The 18,649-nt window shown below is 42.7% G+C and overlaps 1 protein-coding gene across 4 annotated transcripts in view; it reads left to right on the top strand.

Annotated features, from left to right (window-relative positions):
* The window catches only part of FAXC (failed axon connections homolog, metaxin like GST domain containing), a 70,002-nt gene that overhangs the window by 19,782 nt on the left and 31,571 nt on the right, over positions 1 to 18,649 (top strand). For all 4 annotated transcript variants that reach the window (XM_016956031.3, XM_024357333.3, XM_016956030.3 and 1 more), the window contains one exon: positions 6,643 to 6,866. In XM_016956031.3, coding sequence (XP_016811520.1) covers positions 6,643 to 6,866 — 224 coding nt within the window. The remainder of the gene's footprint in view (positions 1 to 6,642; positions 6,867 to 18,649) is intronic.

Raw genomic sequence — 18,649 nt, 5'->3', positions numbered from 1 at the left:
CTGATTTTGGGTAACACATACTGCAGCTTCTTCAGTGTGACATACTGCCCCCTTGTGGATGTCAGTGAGCGTCTTCAGAGTCTTTCAACCCTATATGGGTATCATTTTCAGACTATCTAGTTATTATAATATTTTCACCCATAAAAATATAGGCATTAGGGCCAGTCGTGGTGGCTCGTGCTTGTAATCTCACCACTTTGTGAAGCTGAGGTAGGAGGATTGCTTGAGCCCAGGAGTTTGAGACCACCCTGGGCAACATGGCAAAACCCTCTCTCTACAAAACAGTCAGGCGTGGTGGCGACTGAGGCAGGAGGATCTTCTGAGCCCAGGAGTTCGAGGCTGCATTGAGCCGTGATCGCTACTGCACTATATCCTGGGCAACAGAGTGAGACCATGTGTCTAAAAAAAATAACAAAAATTGTTCTAATGCCTGTGTGTGTGTGTGCACGCGTGCACACACACACACAGGCATTAGAACAGTGAATTCAAACTTGCTTCTAGGTTGGCCATAGTGTTACAATTTTGAGTGTAGTTCAGGAGATGGGGGAAGATGGGATAGTTTCATAAATTGACTTAACCAAGATCTTTTCTAAAAGCCAAGAGACTACTCTTTCTGATTATAACTTTGTTCATATGTTCTCCTTTTCTTTCTTTTCTCCCCACCCCAGTTTTAGATGTAGTGAGGGCCCCTGTTTGGAGGAGTTGATGTAATGCTTGTGAAACTTGGTGAAACTACAGAAACATATCATATGCTCCTGTATTCTTGAGTAGATATTCAGAGTATAAGCAAAAGACAGCAAGGATGTAGCCCTATGCAGAGAAAGGCATTCTCATGAGTTGGAAGTCCAGGTGTTGATACTCAGTCATCAAATTGTAGTTTGTTATGGGTTCCCACTTATAAATATTCATTTCTATCACGGGCCAGGTATTAAGTTATAATGCGTGATATCTTCATTAAAATACCAGGGGTCAGCTTCTCTTTGACCGTTTTCTTGTTCACCTGTAAACATTTTTGAGCAGGTTTTGTTCCTCTGTTCTAAGATAGTCTTTTAAAAAATCTCTTTGACCCCATTTTTGCAGAAGAGATTAGATACATTCATTGTGATAAGGAAAATTAGTATTTCAACTTCTTGAAATAGATCCTCAAAATGATAAATTAATTGCTTAGCCTTGTCTGCTTTCCAAATTGACCCTCTCTGTCCTCTCCAGTTAATGATTCATGATTCCTTTTGCAGTGGGTCTCCTCCCAGTGGAGAGTGAAGAGCCATGGATTCCAAGAGAAAAGTGGCAGCCCCGTCTTCATTTTCCATGGGCACATCTCTTTGTTCTCTTTTCCCATTTTTCTATTTAAGTATGTGTCATCTCTTAGAAACACTACTTAGCAGTAGCTGGCTCAAAAGCAAAGCCTTTTTTCATTTAATCAATAATTCATTATTTCTTCAAACTTAATGAATGACTGTTAGTGGCCAGGATGGTATGTGTACCTGTTATCAAGTGGCTCAAAGGCTGGAGGCAGACATGAAGCCTTTGTAATGGTTAGTGCTGGGGGAGGGTTTGAAGAACCAAGAAAAGGCAGCCAGCCATCACTAGAGAGAAGGGGGGAAGGCTTTGCAGAGGAGGTATTGTCAAAACGGAATCCAAGGACAGTTGGAGTGGCAGATGAAGGGGCTGGTGGTCGGGAAAGGTTAGGATGTCTAGGCAGAGGGAGCAACATCTGCACAAGTTTAGAGGCAAGAAGGAGGCATTTGGGGAGTATATTAGGCCGTTTGGGCTGTTATAACAGAATACTTTTGACTGGGTGGCTCATAAAGGGCAGAAGTTTATTTCTCACAGCTCCAGAGTCTGGCGAGTCCATGATCAAAGCATCAGTGGATTTGGTGTCTGGTGAGGGCCAGCTTCCTGATTCATAGATGGTCATCTTTCTCACTGTAACCTCATATGGTGGAAGGGCCAAGGCAGCTCTCTGGGGTCTCTTTTATAAGGGCACTCATCCCATTTATGAGAGCTCTGCCCTTATGACCTAATCATAATCCCAAAGGCCCCACCTCCACATACCAACACACTGGGGGTTAGGTTTCAACACATGAATTTTAGAGGGACATGAACGTTCAGTCTATAGCAGGGAGGTGCATGTAATTCTGTATGGCTTGTGCATGGGGTGCATGGGAGTCAGTGCTGGGAGATGGGGCCCGAGAAGGGCCAGGTCATAGAGGGGTTAGACTGTGGGGAGAGGGGCTGGCATGCCATGCAAAGGAGCTGTGGGGTATTAATGAATGACTCTAAGAAGCATTACTGTTATGATTAGGTTTGTGTTTAGGAAGCTCTTTGTATACATTGGAGCTTCTGAAGGGCCTTGAGGGGATGTCAGGGGACCTGGTAGGAGGCCATGTTCCTTGTAGTTAAGAAATAATGAAGGGCTGAACTGCAGTGTTTATGGAATTGGAGAAAGGGCAAATTCACAGGGTGACTGGCTGTCAGGAGTGAGGGAGAGGGGTCAGTGAAGAATAACTCCTGGGATTCTGGTTTGGGCGAGGAGAATCAGGTTTGAATGGAACAAAGATGATGAGTGCAGTTTTGGAAATGTTGGTTTGCAGTTCCTGAGGGTCATCCACATAGGATCCATGGATCTCAGGAGAGAGGGCTGGATATGGGAGACATGAGTGTGAAGTCATAGGTGTGAGTTAGATGGCTCCACGAGTGTGGAGTAGGAAGATAGGAGGAATGAAGATAGAGATCTTGGGAATATGTAAGGGGTAGAAGGAAAAGCAGTAGAGGTGTAAGCTAAGGGGAAGTTCCAAGAAAGAGGCCAATAGTGTCAGATACTTGAGAGAGTTCAAGAATATAGAAAGATGGTTTATTTAGATGTTGCACTGTTGACTTGAACAAGAGTGATTTTGGTGGAGTAGTTAGGGTAGAGGCTCCAACCATGTGAACAGGGTTTTCAAGAATCTTGATTGTGAAAGGAGGTGGATTCTTGTTTGCAATAACATGGAAACATATACAATGTGATATCTTCTATGTGTGGTAGTTGATTTAGGAATCTATGAAGCATCTATTTTCTTTGGTATTTAAAGTTTATACACATTTCACTGGCCTCAACCCTTAAAGACCTGCCTGACCCTCATTTACTTCTCTTCCCTGACACTGGTCGATAATATTGAGCACAGAGAGTGAAAGAGAGGAAGAAAAATCAAGAGCAAGATAGAAGGAGAAGAGAGAAAGACCAAACAGTTTCTGAGGTTACTTCTAGCTGTGAAATTCTGAATCAAGCCAGTGTTTCTTCTTCTGTGTCCTGCATTCAGCCTGCTGCAGGTAGAGAATCCCACACCATTGCACTGGCAGAGACTCCTCCCTGCCAAGTTGTGTGGCCCAGAACAGCTGCCTCTCCCTTCGTGCCTGCTACTGCTAAAACTCTCTACACTGCTGTGTTTTCACCTTGTGTGCGTGCCCCCATTTCCCATGCTATGGAGGAAGCTGAAGTCATCAGGCGGGAACTCTAAATTTCTCTGTAGCCCCTCACCCCTTACAACACTCTCTCTTTCTGAAGCGCAGAGAAAGATGCCCTTATACTTCTCTCCAAGCTGCCTCTTTCAGCCTGGCCTTCACATCTTCTAACTTGCCCTTGAACTATGGTTTCCTCAACACTCTAGAAACTTCCTAAGGTGACCTCATCTCCTCTCACAGCTTTGAAACCACCACCAACATGCCCCTGCTCACCAGTTCTCTATCTGGAGTCTAAACCTGTCTCCTGAGTTCTCAGCCTTCTAGACATCTTCACTTAGCGGTTCCATGGGACCTTCAAATGCTACAGGTTAACCAATCTTTCATCATCCAAATATATTCTACCTTGTACAATCTAGTATTGGTTAATGGTATTACCATCCACTCAAACTATCATTTTAGGAGAAAATACCTAGTTTCTCTTTACCCATAAATCTTTACATCCATTGTAGTCCAGTAGACTCTTTTTCTTCTATTGCAATGTTTCTCCTATGGATTCCTTCTGCCTTTACCTCACCCAGTGCATCATCTCTTGCCTGGTTTTGCTGTAGTCTGGTAACTGGCCTTCCTGCTAGCATTTTCTCCACCTTCCAGTTCTTCCTTTACATTGCCACAAATCTGATTATGTTTCTTGTCTGTTTAAAGCCTTCCAGCCGTTAACCTTTGCTTTTGGAATAAAGTTCAGCTCCCTGTCCTCAGGCCTGTCCTGATTGGGCCCTTGCCGGCGCCTCCAGCCTCGCCTCTTACAGGCTTCCTCAAATGCAGCCTGTACCCACGTGCCCCTTACAGAGTTCTTGCAGTTCGTCAGGCAGCTGATGCTCTTCATGCGTACACCTTCACCCTCTGCTCTGCCCGGTGAGCTCGATCAGTTACGCTTATGATCAAATCTGTGTAATTTGTCTACAAAGGATTTTTTTCCCCTTCTAACCTGTCAGCTTAGAGCCACACATTCTGCATTTTTACACTTTAGATGCTTTTCGGATGCTTACTTGCTCATGTTCAATGTAGAATAATTTAGTTTTATCCTAAAACCATTGAATTCCAGAATGGTAAAAGGTTGTGTAACTTTTTTGTGTGAATTTAGACCTAATACAATTAGAGTCAAAGTGCTGAATTATTCTAAGGGAATGTGAAAATTGTCATCTTAATTACTGCAGGTGTGAAAAAAGGAGCAAGTAGGGAAGCATTTCATTTCCATGTCTATATAGAATTTACTAGAAAAAATGTGAGCTATTCTGTATTGAAAGATCAATGGAATGCTCTGACTATACACATTAATTAGTCACTATTATGATGTACTTCTTCCTCTTTTGGGGAAAAACTATTTCTTGATTCTTCAGTACTTTATTCTGAGAGACTTACCAAAAGAGTCACACAAAGCTTTCTAATCAGATTTATGGGCATTCGTTTAAAAAGGTAGCCAAGAACAGCTATAGCTACAGCACAGGGAGTATGTTGAAATTGGCTGTAAGACTTTTTGGTGAAAATCAGGAATCCAGCAATTTTAGAGAAATCTATTTCTTATTTTTATTTGTTTTTAGAACAGAGAACCCTTAAAGAACGGAACTATATAAAATGATCAAAATGCCTTGTTTTCCCCCTTGAGGTGGAAAACAGCATTTCATTGTAGCTGTGATTTACTGTCATTCCTTGAGTTCTCTCTCAAAATATTTTTCACCCCTTTGATTAAAAAAAAAAAATCTTAAAAATCGCAGCATTCTGGCTCTGATGCTTTCCAATTCCATGAATTTCTTTTTATTTCTAAGTTTTTATTTATTGATTGATACAGTGGTCCCACTATGTGTTGCCCAGGTTGGCCTCAAACTCCTGGGCCCAAGCGATCCTCCTGCCTTGCCCTCTCGAGTAGCTGGGACTACAGCCATGTACCACCACACCTGGCTTCTGAATTTTTTGAAGTGGCCATTACTGCTATATCAGCCAGCACTAAGAGTAGAGGTGATTGCCAATACATCTTTTAGTACTCATTAGGGAGGAAAAATGAAAATGTCTTACGCCTGTACTCGCACACAGCTGCATTCTCTTCAGCCTTTGGTAGAAAACCCTTTGAATTTCTATCTACCAGCACTATTAGCCATAAAAAAAATTCTTGCCATTTGGGGAATAAAATCAGCAAAGACCTGGGTATGGTGGCCAGCAAAATGTTGGAACAGTGAATAGCTGCTGGCCTCGCCATACGGATTATACTGTTTTCAGGAGCACCCGAATGAGCAAGTTTACCACTAGGATCACCTAGACGGGAAAAAGGATTCAGCCAAGTTCCATTGGCAGTTGTGTTCCCTTTAGAGTTCTTGAGAACAAACTGAGGTAAAGAGTTGATTTTCTTGGAGAGCAAATCATTTACATAATATTTTAGTTTATAATAAAGATGGACAGGTGCACTTACTCCCTAATGTGCTATCAAAAAAGCAAAAAGGCTAGGTGTGGTGGTGCGTGCCTGTAGTCACAGCTACTCTGGGGGCTGACATGGGGGAATCACTTGAGCCCAGGAGTTATAGAGTCCAGCTTGGGCAACATAGCAAGACCCTGTATCTTTTTTTAAAAAGGCAAAAAGGTTTCTTCAGAAATTTCTTTCTTTCTTTCTTTTTTTTTTAAGCCTTTTATGTCATGAAATGTAAAACGCATATGCAGAGTATACAAAACAAATGTGCAGCTTAGTTAATGAACACCAAGCATAAACCTGTGGAACTATCATCTTGCTCAGGAAAGAGAATGATGCCAACACCCCAGTCACTACTGCCTCCTGCCCTGTGCCCCCATGGGTGCTCACTCTCCTGACTCAAAGACTTTTCCAGTGGGTTTCTACTTGTTTTCTGTGGGGTTGTGTGAGAGAAGGCAGAAATGTGGCACTGGGAGGGGAGGGGAGAGGTCTGAGGGTGGGTACCAGGAAAGGTTTGATGGCATCTTTATCTGGATTTTTTCCCATTTCTTCCACAATCCCTTAAGTCTAGGCATTGACTAGAGCCTGTTGTGATAGCTGCCATGCAGATTGCTCTTTATTAAAGCTGCAGTTATTCACTTCCTCCAGACTGTAGTAAATTCTGAACGACTCATTCTAAAGTGACCCTGTGGAGCTGATATGTACCTGATGCACAGTAGTAACTTGTTTCCACACAATTCCAGGACGTTAGCTTATTGCCAGTGGGTGGACAATCTCAATGAGACCCGGAAGATGCTCTCTCTTAGTGGTGGTGGTCCCTTCAGCAACCTGCTGAGGTGGGTCGTGTGCCACATAACGAAAGGAATTGTGAAACGCGAGATGCACGGCCACGGCATTGGCCGCTTCTCCGAGGAAGAGATTTACATGCTGATGGAGAAGGACATGCGGTCTTTAGCAGGGCTTTTGGGTAATGTACCACACCTTCTATTCTATATTTGCTATTCTTTCCTTTTGCATGATTAGTAAAACACTGTTGGTTCACTAATTTATGTTTTAATTTTGGTTGATTTCTTTGCTTCCATGTGTAGATTGCAGTCCCCACATTTAACCAAATCCTCTAATTTTCAAAAGCATGTGTCTTTCTACTTAATCACTGGTACTTGACTGTTTTTAGCATGGTGAGCCCGTGTGAAGAGAGTATGGAACATGCTTCAGCCTCACCACCTGGCTGCAAGTGATGCTGGCATTTCTGAATGTGCTGTAAGAAAACAGGGATTTTGAGCAAGGAAGTACTTTGGTTTATAAACAGGTCAGGGTCACAGGCTGCTTTAGGAACACGCTGCTCAGAGGTTCAACTGTGTGCCCATTGATGTCAAGAGTTTGAGAGGCCTGCTGACAGCTCTGATTCTGATCCATTCCCTGTATATGTGGAACATTTGTCATTTTCTCACCCCTCTTATTCCTGGTCGTATTCTTAGTCCTCTTATTACTTGCACATTTAGTAGTGTGATTTTGTATTTGTCACACGCAATGATATAATTTTGTTTGGGAAACCACTAAAAGAGAAGCACAGAGAGCAGTGTATACCCGCGGGCTGGTGAGGATGGCTGGGAATAGAATGATGTACTCTTGCTCCCCTGACCGGCTGAGGGGGCCTGGGCTGATGTGGTTCTTCACTGGGCAGAGCTTGATTCATAGCGATGACAATTCATAAACAGATATTGAATTCAGGACCTTCTATGTGTGAAATAATGGCTTCTCCTGGGGGATAGCTAATGTACAGGGAGCCAAGTCCTCCATGTGACTAGGTCATCTGACCAGGTCCTTTGAGGGCTACTAGTTTTTTCTGCAGAAGGTGGGTTTTCACTAGCTCTCCCTCATCTGCAGTAATTTCCAGATTCACCCTCATCCTCATTCTAGAGCACATTAAGTACCTCACCTCTGCTAGGAAGTAGAGTTTAGAATTTGTTTTGTTGAAGACCACCTCGTGCCTTAGGAACTGGAAGCCATGCTGGGTAGAGGCCGTTCTGGATATAACCTGTCCCTTGCAGAGTGACCCACTCTGACTGCATCTTTCTGCTCTACATTTCAGACAGTTGCTAGACCTGAGGTCCTTCCTTGAACCCCAGCCTGCAGAGGGCAGATCCCAGTACCACATCCAGCTCTTGGCTAGCTTCATTACGGGAGTTATGTTCTGGGGGTGGGGGCTTGATACTGGCTGGACTCCTTCAAAAGCTCTGTCTGGCCTGCAGAATTGACATTATCTAGGCCTTCTGTTGTTTTGCTCCACTGGGACCAGGTAGACCTGCTTGATGTAGATGTGAATGGAATTAACCTCAAGTTTGCCTCATTCCTTTGGAAACTTAATGCTAGACTCTTGGCCTCAGAAACCAGGCTCACAACTGGGCCATTTCTCCTTAACAATGGCTATGTCTGTTCCTGGCTTCTTCCCCTTCCTCACCGGCTCATGCTGTTGTGAGCCTCAGTAAGCAAGGAATTGAGCCCCTGGAATTATGACAGAAATTATGCTATAAGCACCACACATCTTTAACAGTGTTGCTTTTTTAACCAGAGAGGGGCGACCTTCACCTTTCGGGACATTTCTGGTTGGGAAAATCAGAGAGCAGGGTGATAGCAATAATAATGGTAACTGACAATTGTTTCTCTCGTGTTTAGCGATTTAGACAATGCTTTCTCCCCAGTTTTCAGGAGATAGAAGAAAAAGGAATCACTGATAGCTAGGCTGGATACATGATAAGTATTCAAAACAGCATTAAAAGTCTGGATTTTCTGGGATGAGAAGCTGAGCGGGCTAGTTGAAAAGTTGGAGTTAGCTGGCGTTATATTCTGTGAGGCCCAGGGAGCAGTGTAGTTGTGAACTCTGTGATAAGAGAAGCACTTTTTCTATATTTGGGGAGGGAGAGGCTCTTTGGCTGAATATCATCATTTGTCTTACTAAATGAGGCAAAAAGCCTCATTTCATTTATTGAATAAGTGAAATTCAAACTACCTCCCTGCCATCCCCATGGATGTGGCTCATTTTTGATGCCCAGATGCCTAAGAGACTCAAAATCCAAAATTACTTTTTGTTGAAATAGCTCAAGATTTGGGGAAATAATTGTCCATGGTTGTATATCTGACTCATCAGGATACATTAGTTATCAGTGTTCCTGGTCAATCAACTTCAGTGATTTGAACATTTCCCAAGTGCCAGGAGCTGAGGAATATGAAGATGGGTTAGAGATTTCCCCCTCTGTCAACTAGCTTATAGTCCAGGGGGTGATGAGGCTGTAAACCAGGAGAGGCAAAGTACTGCTGATCCCTGGTGGCCTGTTTTCATATGGCCTGTGAGCTAATAATGGTTTTTACTTTATTAAAATGTAGGGAAAAAATGCAACAGAAATGTACCCATGAGGCCTGGAGAGCCTGAAATATTCACCATCTGACTCTTCACAGAAGTTTGCGGACCTCTGCTCCAAATGAGGATCTGCACAAGTCAGGCTGGGGCAAGTCCCATGACAGAGACGTGTACTTGGTGCTCTGGGATGAAATAGCAGGGAGGACTGGGGAGGGCTGTAGATGAGGCGGCAGTGTGTTGGCCCAAGAAAGAAAAGAGTTGTCCCAGTGAAGAAAATAAGGACTTTTTGGGAAAATCATGAGAAAAAGAATCCCAAGTGAGTGGCATTTGGGAATCATGGTTGAAATGAAGATTAAAAGATAGTTTGGGGCCATCTTATAAAGGACAGTAATTATCGTGCTAAAAGATGTATACTTTATAATACAGAAACATGGTGATGTTGCAGATTGCTGAGAATAAGAGAGAAGGAGCCGCATGTGTGATCTAGAAAAGCGGCTCTGTTGATGTTGTGGGGGATGAATTAGGCCTGGTGGGAGGTGGTAAAGAGAGACAGGAGACAGGCATAGTGAATAGCTATGGATATAGTTTTAAAAATTGTAACTTAATTCAAACTAAAATAAATGAAATTCAAACTACATAAAACAGTTAAACAAAATTAGCTAATTTTTATTTTCATATATGAAAAATACTCTGCAGTCAAATCAGGTAGAGTTAGAATAGAAAATATGATTTTATGATATAAAATACATTAATAATCTTTATCATTAATTGCTAGGAGGACAGTCATAATTATCTCAGTACTGGGAAGACATTTGATGATGAAGTTCAGTATTCATTCCTGATAAACACTCTTAGTAAAATAGGACTCAAAGACTAGTTCCTGAACACGATGGAAGGGTATTATATTAAGCCAACAACTGGTGTCATACTTAGTGTTGAGTCACTAGGAGCATCCCCAGTTAAATAAAATACCAAACAAAGATGCCTGCTCTTGCTATTATTTAATGTAGTTTTGGGAGGGTTCTGACAATGTAGTTGTACAACATGAAAGAAATTTATCTTTGTATTGGAAAGGAGGAGACAAAATTAGTATTTATAGAAATTAGGAGATTATGTAGCTGATATAATGGAGAATCAACTAAAATTATTACAGTTAATGAGAGAATTCAGTAAGTTTACGAAGGATACAAAGCTAACATGTAAACAAGTTTTCTTGAGTATCTCAAATAACCAGTTGGAAAATATAATTTAAAAATATTAGGAGTATGATTTATACGAAATATTCAGGACCTACAGAAATAAAATGAAGCAATCCTAATAGGAGAAACATTTTTTTAGAAAATGGAGAGGTGTACCTTCGTTCTTCATTGACTTGAGAATGATAACTCCAGAACTCAAACCCCAGCTCTTGCCTTGGGCAAGTCTCTTGACTTCTCTGGGCCTGAATTTCCTTGTGTAAAGTAGGAACAGTAATGGTGAGAAGAAAAGTAATGCATGCAAAGTGCTCTGAAAAGTGGTCGGCATGTAGAAGTAATCAAACAGCAGGCAAATGTGGAGGGCAGGCGTGACCAGCATCTGGAAGGAGAGGTTTGTGGTGCTGTGAGAGCTGACAGTTGGAGGGTTTGCTTTTTTTTTTTTTTTTTTTTTTTGAGACGGAGTCTCGCTCTGTCGCCCAGGCTAGAGTGCAGTGGCGCAATCTCGGCTCACTGCAAGCTCCGCTTCGCGGGTTCACGCCATTCTCCTGTCTCAGCCTCATAAGTAGCTGGGACTTCAGGCGCCCGCCACCATGTCTGGCTAATTTTTTTTGTATTTTTAGTAGAGACGGGGTTTCACCGTGTTAACCAGGATGGTCTCGATCTCTTGACCTCATGATCCGCCCGCCTTGGCCTCCCAAAGTGCTGGGATTACAGGCGTGAGCCACCGCGCCTGGCCGGGTTTGCTTTTTAATTCTCATGTTCTTATGTCCCCCTTGGGGAAGGTGTGTGTGTTCACAGCAGATAACTATGTGTAATGGTTGCCTGACTGCCTCCACATGCCAGAAATACATACACTGTTTATTTCTGAACACTCCCAAGAAAGAATGAGAGTCAATAAAGAGCAAAGAAGACATGAAAATCAAAAACAGAGGTGAGGTTTTTGGGAACCAGCGTGGCTAGAGGCAGGAAGCCTAGTGGCTGGCATATGGGTGTGGGAATCCTGGAGTCGGATCCCGGGTTCACATCTGGGGCATCACCGCTTACCAGCTCTTTGATTTCACACAAATAACTTTAGTTGTTTATTTGCAAAATGAGGTTCAGAACAATACCTACATCACAGTGGGTGGGGACTAAATGAAATGCTTTCTGTAAAGTACTTACTGCAGGGCCTGGCCCGTAGGAAGTGCTAAATAAATAGTTATTCTCATAATCACTGTCACTGATTTTGTATGTAACACAACTTCATTGGAAAGATTGTTTTCTGGGAAAAATGTCTTTATAACAAAAATCATTTTTCTGATTTTAGAATTGTAGAAATTTGGGAAGGCTCAGAAAAGCATAAGGAAGGAAAATAAGTCACTGCAATTTTTAAAAAATATATTTTCCCATCCCTCTCTCACTTCTTGTTGCTGTAATCTTCTAACCCATTGCTAACAAATGTTACCATTTTGGTGCATATGTTTCCAATATTTTTATGCATAATTTTGAATCATCTATATATACATATTTGTACATATATATTTTTCATTTCTTCTATTTTATGTGTGTGTGTGTGTGTGTGTGTGTGTTTTTGAGACGGAGTCTTGCTCTGTCGCCCAGGCTGGAGTGCAGTGGCGCCGTCTTGGCTCACTGCAAGCTCCGCCTCCCGGGTTCACGCCATTCTCCTGCCTCAGCCTCCTGAGTAGCTGGGACTAAAGGCACCCACCACCATGCCCAGCTAATTTTTTTGTATTTTTAGTAGAGACGGGCTTTCACCGTGTTAGCCAGGATGGTCTCGATTTCCTGACCTCGTGATCCACCCGCCTCGGCCTCCCAAAGTGCTGGGATTACAGGCGTGAGCCACCGCGCCCAGCCCTATTTTTAAATATTCTATACCATGTGATTCTGTGTGCTGGGTATCACCCTTGGTGCCAGGAAAACTGATAGAAGATTTATCAGACAAAACCCTGCTTTGTCTTTTGCCTTTTTAGTATTTCTGTTATCAGGCCTACATAGATTACAGGTATGACCTTGAAGTGGATGCAAAATAAGACAATGAAAATAAGAATTGTATAGTTGTGTCCCATGTTAACACAGAGATCCCCAGCTGTGGCCATGAGATACAAAATATGAATGGAAGATAGACTCTAGTACAAAGTGAAAGGAACACCACCCATTTGACAGATAAGAAAAACGAGGCACAGAAAGGTTGAATGACTTGCCAACAATCACACAACCACTAACAAGTGAAGCCCAGACTCAAATCCAGGCTGTCAGACCTAAGGCCCCTGCTGTTTTCTGACCTGACTACTACCTTGGTTTCTTAAGAATTTTGCTTTAAAGTACAGAAGTTAAGTTATGTCAGGATGATTTCTTTAGAACATTTTCTAAAATTGCCACGACTTCCACTGGGCAAGTTAAAATGTGGTCTTCAAAGTAATTTTTAAGTACATTTGATTAGGTTGCCCCTGGAAGCAGAGTACAGATTTAAATGTGGAGCATTATCACTGATTTAGAGATCCTGAGCCTTGTGAGTTGAAGCTGTGCCCTTCATCGGGAGGCTTGCTGCCCAGCCTCTAGGTTGAAATGCTTAAGGAGAAATGATCTCTTTTTGGGGGCTGCTTCTGAAAGAGCGAAGTGGTAAATGTTATTTGTAAGTGGAAGTGAAAAAAAATCTGATTTCCAGCAAACTTCACTTGATTAATAAAAAATGTAATGTACTTTTCTTTTACTTTTTTTTTTTTTTTGGCCAGGCTACAGCATTTTATTGAGTCAGAAAATGGCTTGAGGAGTCATTATTTTTCAGTCTTTGTTGACATTGGATCAACACATTTTTAAGAACCAAACTTTTTAGTTATTTTAGTAAACGTCAGTGTGACCTTGACTGTGTAATAAAGAGTAGGGAGTTGCAAAGTAGTGCGTCCCTTCAGAGGCAGTAAAAATGAATCATTTGCTGCTTCATGTCACCTTCCTAAGCATGTATAATGACAGTGTGGTTTTGCTTTTCAGAATGATTGTATTTTGCTGTAGAATAAAATAATCAAGCAACTTTGTTTTCCAAGTATATAGCTATTTGGGTGATCACTTAGTTCATGGAAGGTGAAAATCTCAGAGAACAGCAGGGTTAAGCTTTTGTGATTAGTCATAGAAAATCTGGGCCGGGCGCGGTGGCTCACGCCTGTAATCCCAGCACTTTGGGAGGCCGAGGCGGGCGGATCACGAGGTCAGGAGATCGAGACCATCCTGGCTAACATGGTGAAACCCCGTCTCTACTAAAAATACAAAAAATTAGCCGGGCGTGGTAGCGGGCGCCTGTAGTCCCAGCTACTCGGGAGGCTGAGGCAGGAGAATGGCGTGAACCCGGGAGGCGGAGCTTGCAGTGAGCCGAGATCGCGCCACTGCACTCCAGCCTGGGCGACAGAGCGAGACTCCGTCTCAAAAAAAAAAAAAAAAAAAAAAAAAAAAAGAAAATCTGTAGGTTGCTCTTACCCAGAAATGCCTTTGGGGTTCCATCCCTCCAGATTGGGAAGCCTATACCATGAAGCAGTGTTGATGCTCTTCAGGGAGCAGATGACTATAGCAGAGTCAGGGAAACTCAGAGACAGGCATGTGTTGAGGGAAAGGTAAAGAAAATATGGGTGCAATTATGCCTTGCAGTGTAGGTCAAAAACCTTGGAAAGGCAGGTGCCACATTGCGGCCCTCTTATAGCTCTGGCATGCTAAGAAAGAGAGAACTGGCTTCAGTGAGCTCAGAATCCAAAGACAAGGCTGGACTCTTGTAGGAAATAGGCAAGGGGAGGGGGATGAGTAGGTTAACACATGTAGAAGAGCTACCCGCTGGGGAGTGTGCCTTGGGTTGTTGTCAAACCCTTTCTGTGGTTTTATACACCTTATCTTGTGGCTCTCAAGCTTCTCCGAGCACCAACACAAGATTGGATTTTGATGCTTCTGGAAAGTAGCTTTCTTCCCAGAGCTCAGAGCTATTCAGGAATGTTAAGGGGGCAACCCCTTGCGGGTGGGGGGGCGAGTGGGTTAAAGCTGGGCCTGAGTTTCTTCTCTTGATCTCTCTACTGACCCCTTAAAGCTCAGGGTGGGGTACAGGGTGCTAGGTGGCTGGATTTGGTGATACTGATCATGATGAGGCAGCACAGATTACTAAAACCTAATGTTTCTTTGCTTTTAATTGGATTTGTATAGATCCTGGGTGGTGATACAGCAGCTATCTCATGGGAAAAGTAGATGAATAATTGGTAAATAGAGTTGGTTTGGGAGATATAGTCATATAGAGGGAGAAGAAGAGAAATACAGTTTCAGTTGTGAGGCTCAGCTGTGGACCAGTGGTGGTCAATAAGTATCTGCTAGATGAGTGAATAAAAGAATGAATGAATGTTAGAATGCTGTTAGCAGATAGCCAAGCATGGACTCCAGTATCTGTGGATCTTAGGAGTGCTTTCTGAGCAAAAAATTTAAATTTGTAAATGTATTTAAGAGTAGGTAGGATCAGAAATAGTAATGGGCTGTGCAAGTGGAAACTGCGATGTTATTTTCAGCCACTTTTCTGTTGTTAGACACCTTAGGAGGAGAGTATACTTGTAATAATTAGAATTCAGGCAGAAGGGTAATTCCATTGACTTAGGACTGTGTGGTTAAACACATATGCCTTGAACAGTGTGCCAGGCTTTTTGTGAGGGGCTTAAGGGTTGGTGGTGAACACATTGGGCACAGCCCTGAGCTACCAGAGCTGCCACCTGAGGGAGATATTGCAGGTAAACATTTATAAAATCTCAGCACTTGTGAGGGGTGCCACTGTAAAGTGCAAAGTGCAGTGAGGAATTTTTTTGCAGGGGAAATGAACATGGTGGTGGTAGTGATGAAGAGGTGGTTCTGGAAGCCTTCTTCAAGGAGGTGACATTTGCTGTTTTTTTTTTTTTTTTTTTTTTTTTAAGATGGAGTGTTGCTCAGTTGCCCAGGCTGGAGTGCAGTAGTGTGCTCTCAGCTCACTGTAGTCTCCGCCTCCCAAGTTCAGGTGATTCTCTTACCTCAACCTCCCAAGTAGCTGAAATTACAGGTGCGCAGCACCACGCCTGGCTAATTTTTGTATTTTTATTAGAGATGGGCTTTCACCATGTTGGCCAGGCTGGTCTTGAACTCCTGACCTCAGGTGATCCACCTGCCTCGGCCTCCCAGGGTGCCGGGATTACAGGTGTGAGGCACTGCGCCTGGCCAAGGAGGTCATATTTAAGCAGCATTCTGAAAGATAAGCCCAAGTAAGGCAGGCATGTGTGTAGGTGTGGGCAACAAGGGTGGGACAGTGAGTAGAATAGTGTGGACTAGAGAAGGAACATCATATGTAAACAGCCTGAGATGAACAGCAGCTGGGCGCTTTCAAGGAATGAAAAGGTGGATAGTGTGTCTGGAAATTGTGTGAGAGCAGGAGTGGCATGAGGCAGTGGTGGCAGGGGCTGAGCTCACAGTCTTATGTGTAACATAAATAAATCTAGACTTTTTCCCGAGAGCAGTGGAAACCAGCAGAGGTTGAAAATTGGGACATGGTGTGATCCTATATCCATTTCATGTGCTGGAGGGGCCAAGAATAGATTTGGTGGCCCAGGGAAGAAGCTGTTGCCCAGGCTGTAGTGCAGTGACACAATCATAGCTCACTGAAGCCTTGATCTCCTGGGCTCAAGTGATCCTTCTCCCTCATTGTCCTGAGTAGCTGGGACCACAGGCGTGTGCTACCACGCCCAGCTAATTTTTGTATTTTTTTGTAGAGACGGGGTCCAGGAAAGATAAGATGGTGCTTGGATTATAGGCATGGTGGTAGAGTTGGGCAGAAAGTTATGAATGAGAACTATGTTTTAGAGACAGAACTGAGAAAATTTAGTGATTTGATGTGTATGTGTAGAGGGGGAGGGTCATGGTGATGGAGAGGGGCGGGGTCAGGCATAATCAGGTTCTGGACATTAAAACTTAGTGGATGGCTGGGTGTGGTGGCACGTGTCTATAGTTCTGGGTACTCAGGAGGCTGAGGCAATGGGAATCGCTTGAGGCCAGGAGTTGAAGGCTGCAGAGAACTGTGATTACAACTGTGAATAGCCACTGCACCCCAGCCCGAGCAACATAGCAAAACCTCATTTCTGAAAAGAACCAAAAAACAAAGGACAAATAAACATTATTGATGAGGTAGCCATTCACAGAGTTGGAGGACACTGGAGAAGAGGGGAAGATCATGAATTTCAGGTGTGGGTATGCTGAGTTTGAGGTCCCTATAAGACAGACACATGAGTAGAGATGCAGTATATGATAAAGGCAGCCGTGATCATGGAGGAAAGACAAATTCATTCAATAAATGGTGCTAGGACAAGTGGCTAACCATTTGGAACAAAATAAGTTCAATTCTGACTTCATGTCAGAATAAATTCCAAATGAATCAAGCATTTAAATGTGAAACATAAAACCATAAACATAAAAACATAAAGGTGCCAGAATAAAATATGGGAAACTTATAGAATGTTGAGCTTAGGAAAGTTTTTCTAATCATGGTGCCATAGGGTGAAACTATAAAAGAAAAGTTGAATTGCTTGATGACATGAGAAAAAAGAAAACCAACCTCCTATATATAAAAAATTTGCCATATTTAAAGTTGAAAGGGTAAGCTGGAAAAATGTTTGCAACATGTGACAAAAGAATATTAACATTTGAAGAGCTTTTATAAATAAATAAGAAAAGTGAATACTTAAGGTGGAAAATTGGTCAGAAGACATATAAAGAGGTAATTTACAAAAACAATACAAATGATGAATAAATATATTAAAAATGTTCAACCTCTTTATTTGTTTACTTATTTTTGTTGAGACAAGGTCTCACTCTGTTGCCCAGGCTGTAGTGCAGTGGCACAATCATAGCTCACTGAAGCCTTGATCTCCTGGGCTCAAGCAATCCTTCTGCCTCATCGTCCCGAGGAGCTGGGACCACAGGCGTGTGCCACCACACCCAGCTAATTTTTGTATTCTTTGTAGAGACGAGGTTTTGCCATGTTGCCCAGGCTGGTCTTGAATTCCTGTGCTCAAGTGGTCCACCTGCCTTGGCCCCACAACGTGCTGGGATTGTAGACGTAAGCTATTGCACCTGGCCTCAACCTCTTTAATATCAGAGAAATGCAAGCTAAAAAATGAGGCACTTCTCTGTCAATCAAATTGGCATATTTTGTTTTTGTTTTGTTTTTTAAATAATATGAAGGAGTATCAGCAGAGGTATGGGAGAGGCGTTGACATATTCTTGTGGTAGGAGTAAAAATTAGTATGTAGTTTTAGTAGTTTCAAAAGATAAAATATCATATTTCTAACATTTACTTATTAAGTAATTCAACCTTCAGGATTTTTTTCCTAGGAAAATATTAGAAAGATTTAACTAGAAGGAGAATTCAATACTAAAATATTGCAACCTTACAGTTATTAATAGTATGGCTTTTTGGTCTGGAGTCTCTGATTTTTGTTTGAGATAGTAGCTGGAAACTTAAGCTGCTGTAGGCACTTGCTCTCACTTTCCCTACCCTCTTCTCCCTTATGTTGTCAACTTTCCCTTTCTTCAGCTGGGAGTCTGAGGGTTTAACGGGTACACAACATGTATAAGTTGGTGTATCTTCAGACACCCACTTGTAGATCATTTGTGAATAATCTGCATGTCTCTCTATGAATGAGTGATACCCTTTCATTAGTCCTCTAATGAGGACTACCTAAAGAAATGATCACTACTGCAGAGAATGCTCTGAAGAGCTGAACAGTGTGCATTGGTGTCACCAGGTTGGAGTTCAGTGGACCGAGGCTGGACCTGTCTCCCAGAGTGTTCCCAGCAAACCTGTTCCATGCTCCCAGGCAGCTGGTGCTTTCTTTTTCAGAGCTCACCTTGCACCCTCTTCTAATGGTTTGGTTTGAGTGTTTCCTCAGCTGGACTCTGTGCCAGGCCTGGCAGATTCCTCCTTTGTCTTGAGAGCCCAACTGAGTGCCTGGAACACATGAGGCATCCAGCAGATATTTATTGAACAAGAGTGTAAGGAGCAGTTTTGGGATTGTGCTTTTAAAAGAAAAATGGCCAAACTAGTGTGTTTCCAGAGGAGGCTGGTCAGGAGTAGTTAGTGGGGAAAAAATTTCGTGTGAGGAATTTGAGGATACTGGGCATGGATAGTATGGAGAAGTAAAGCTATCAGGTAATATACTA

Source organism: Pan troglodytes, chromosome 5, assembly GCF_028858775.2.
Source record: "Pan troglodytes isolate AG18354 chromosome 5, NHGRI_mPanTro3-v2.0_pri, whole genome shotgun sequence".
NCBI classification, from domain to species: domain Eukaryota; kingdom Metazoa; phylum Chordata; class Mammalia; order Primates; family Hominidae; genus Pan; species Pan troglodytes.
The sequence above is the reverse complement of the archived record's forward strand: the minus strand, read 5'-3'. Positions and strand labels throughout refer to the sequence as shown.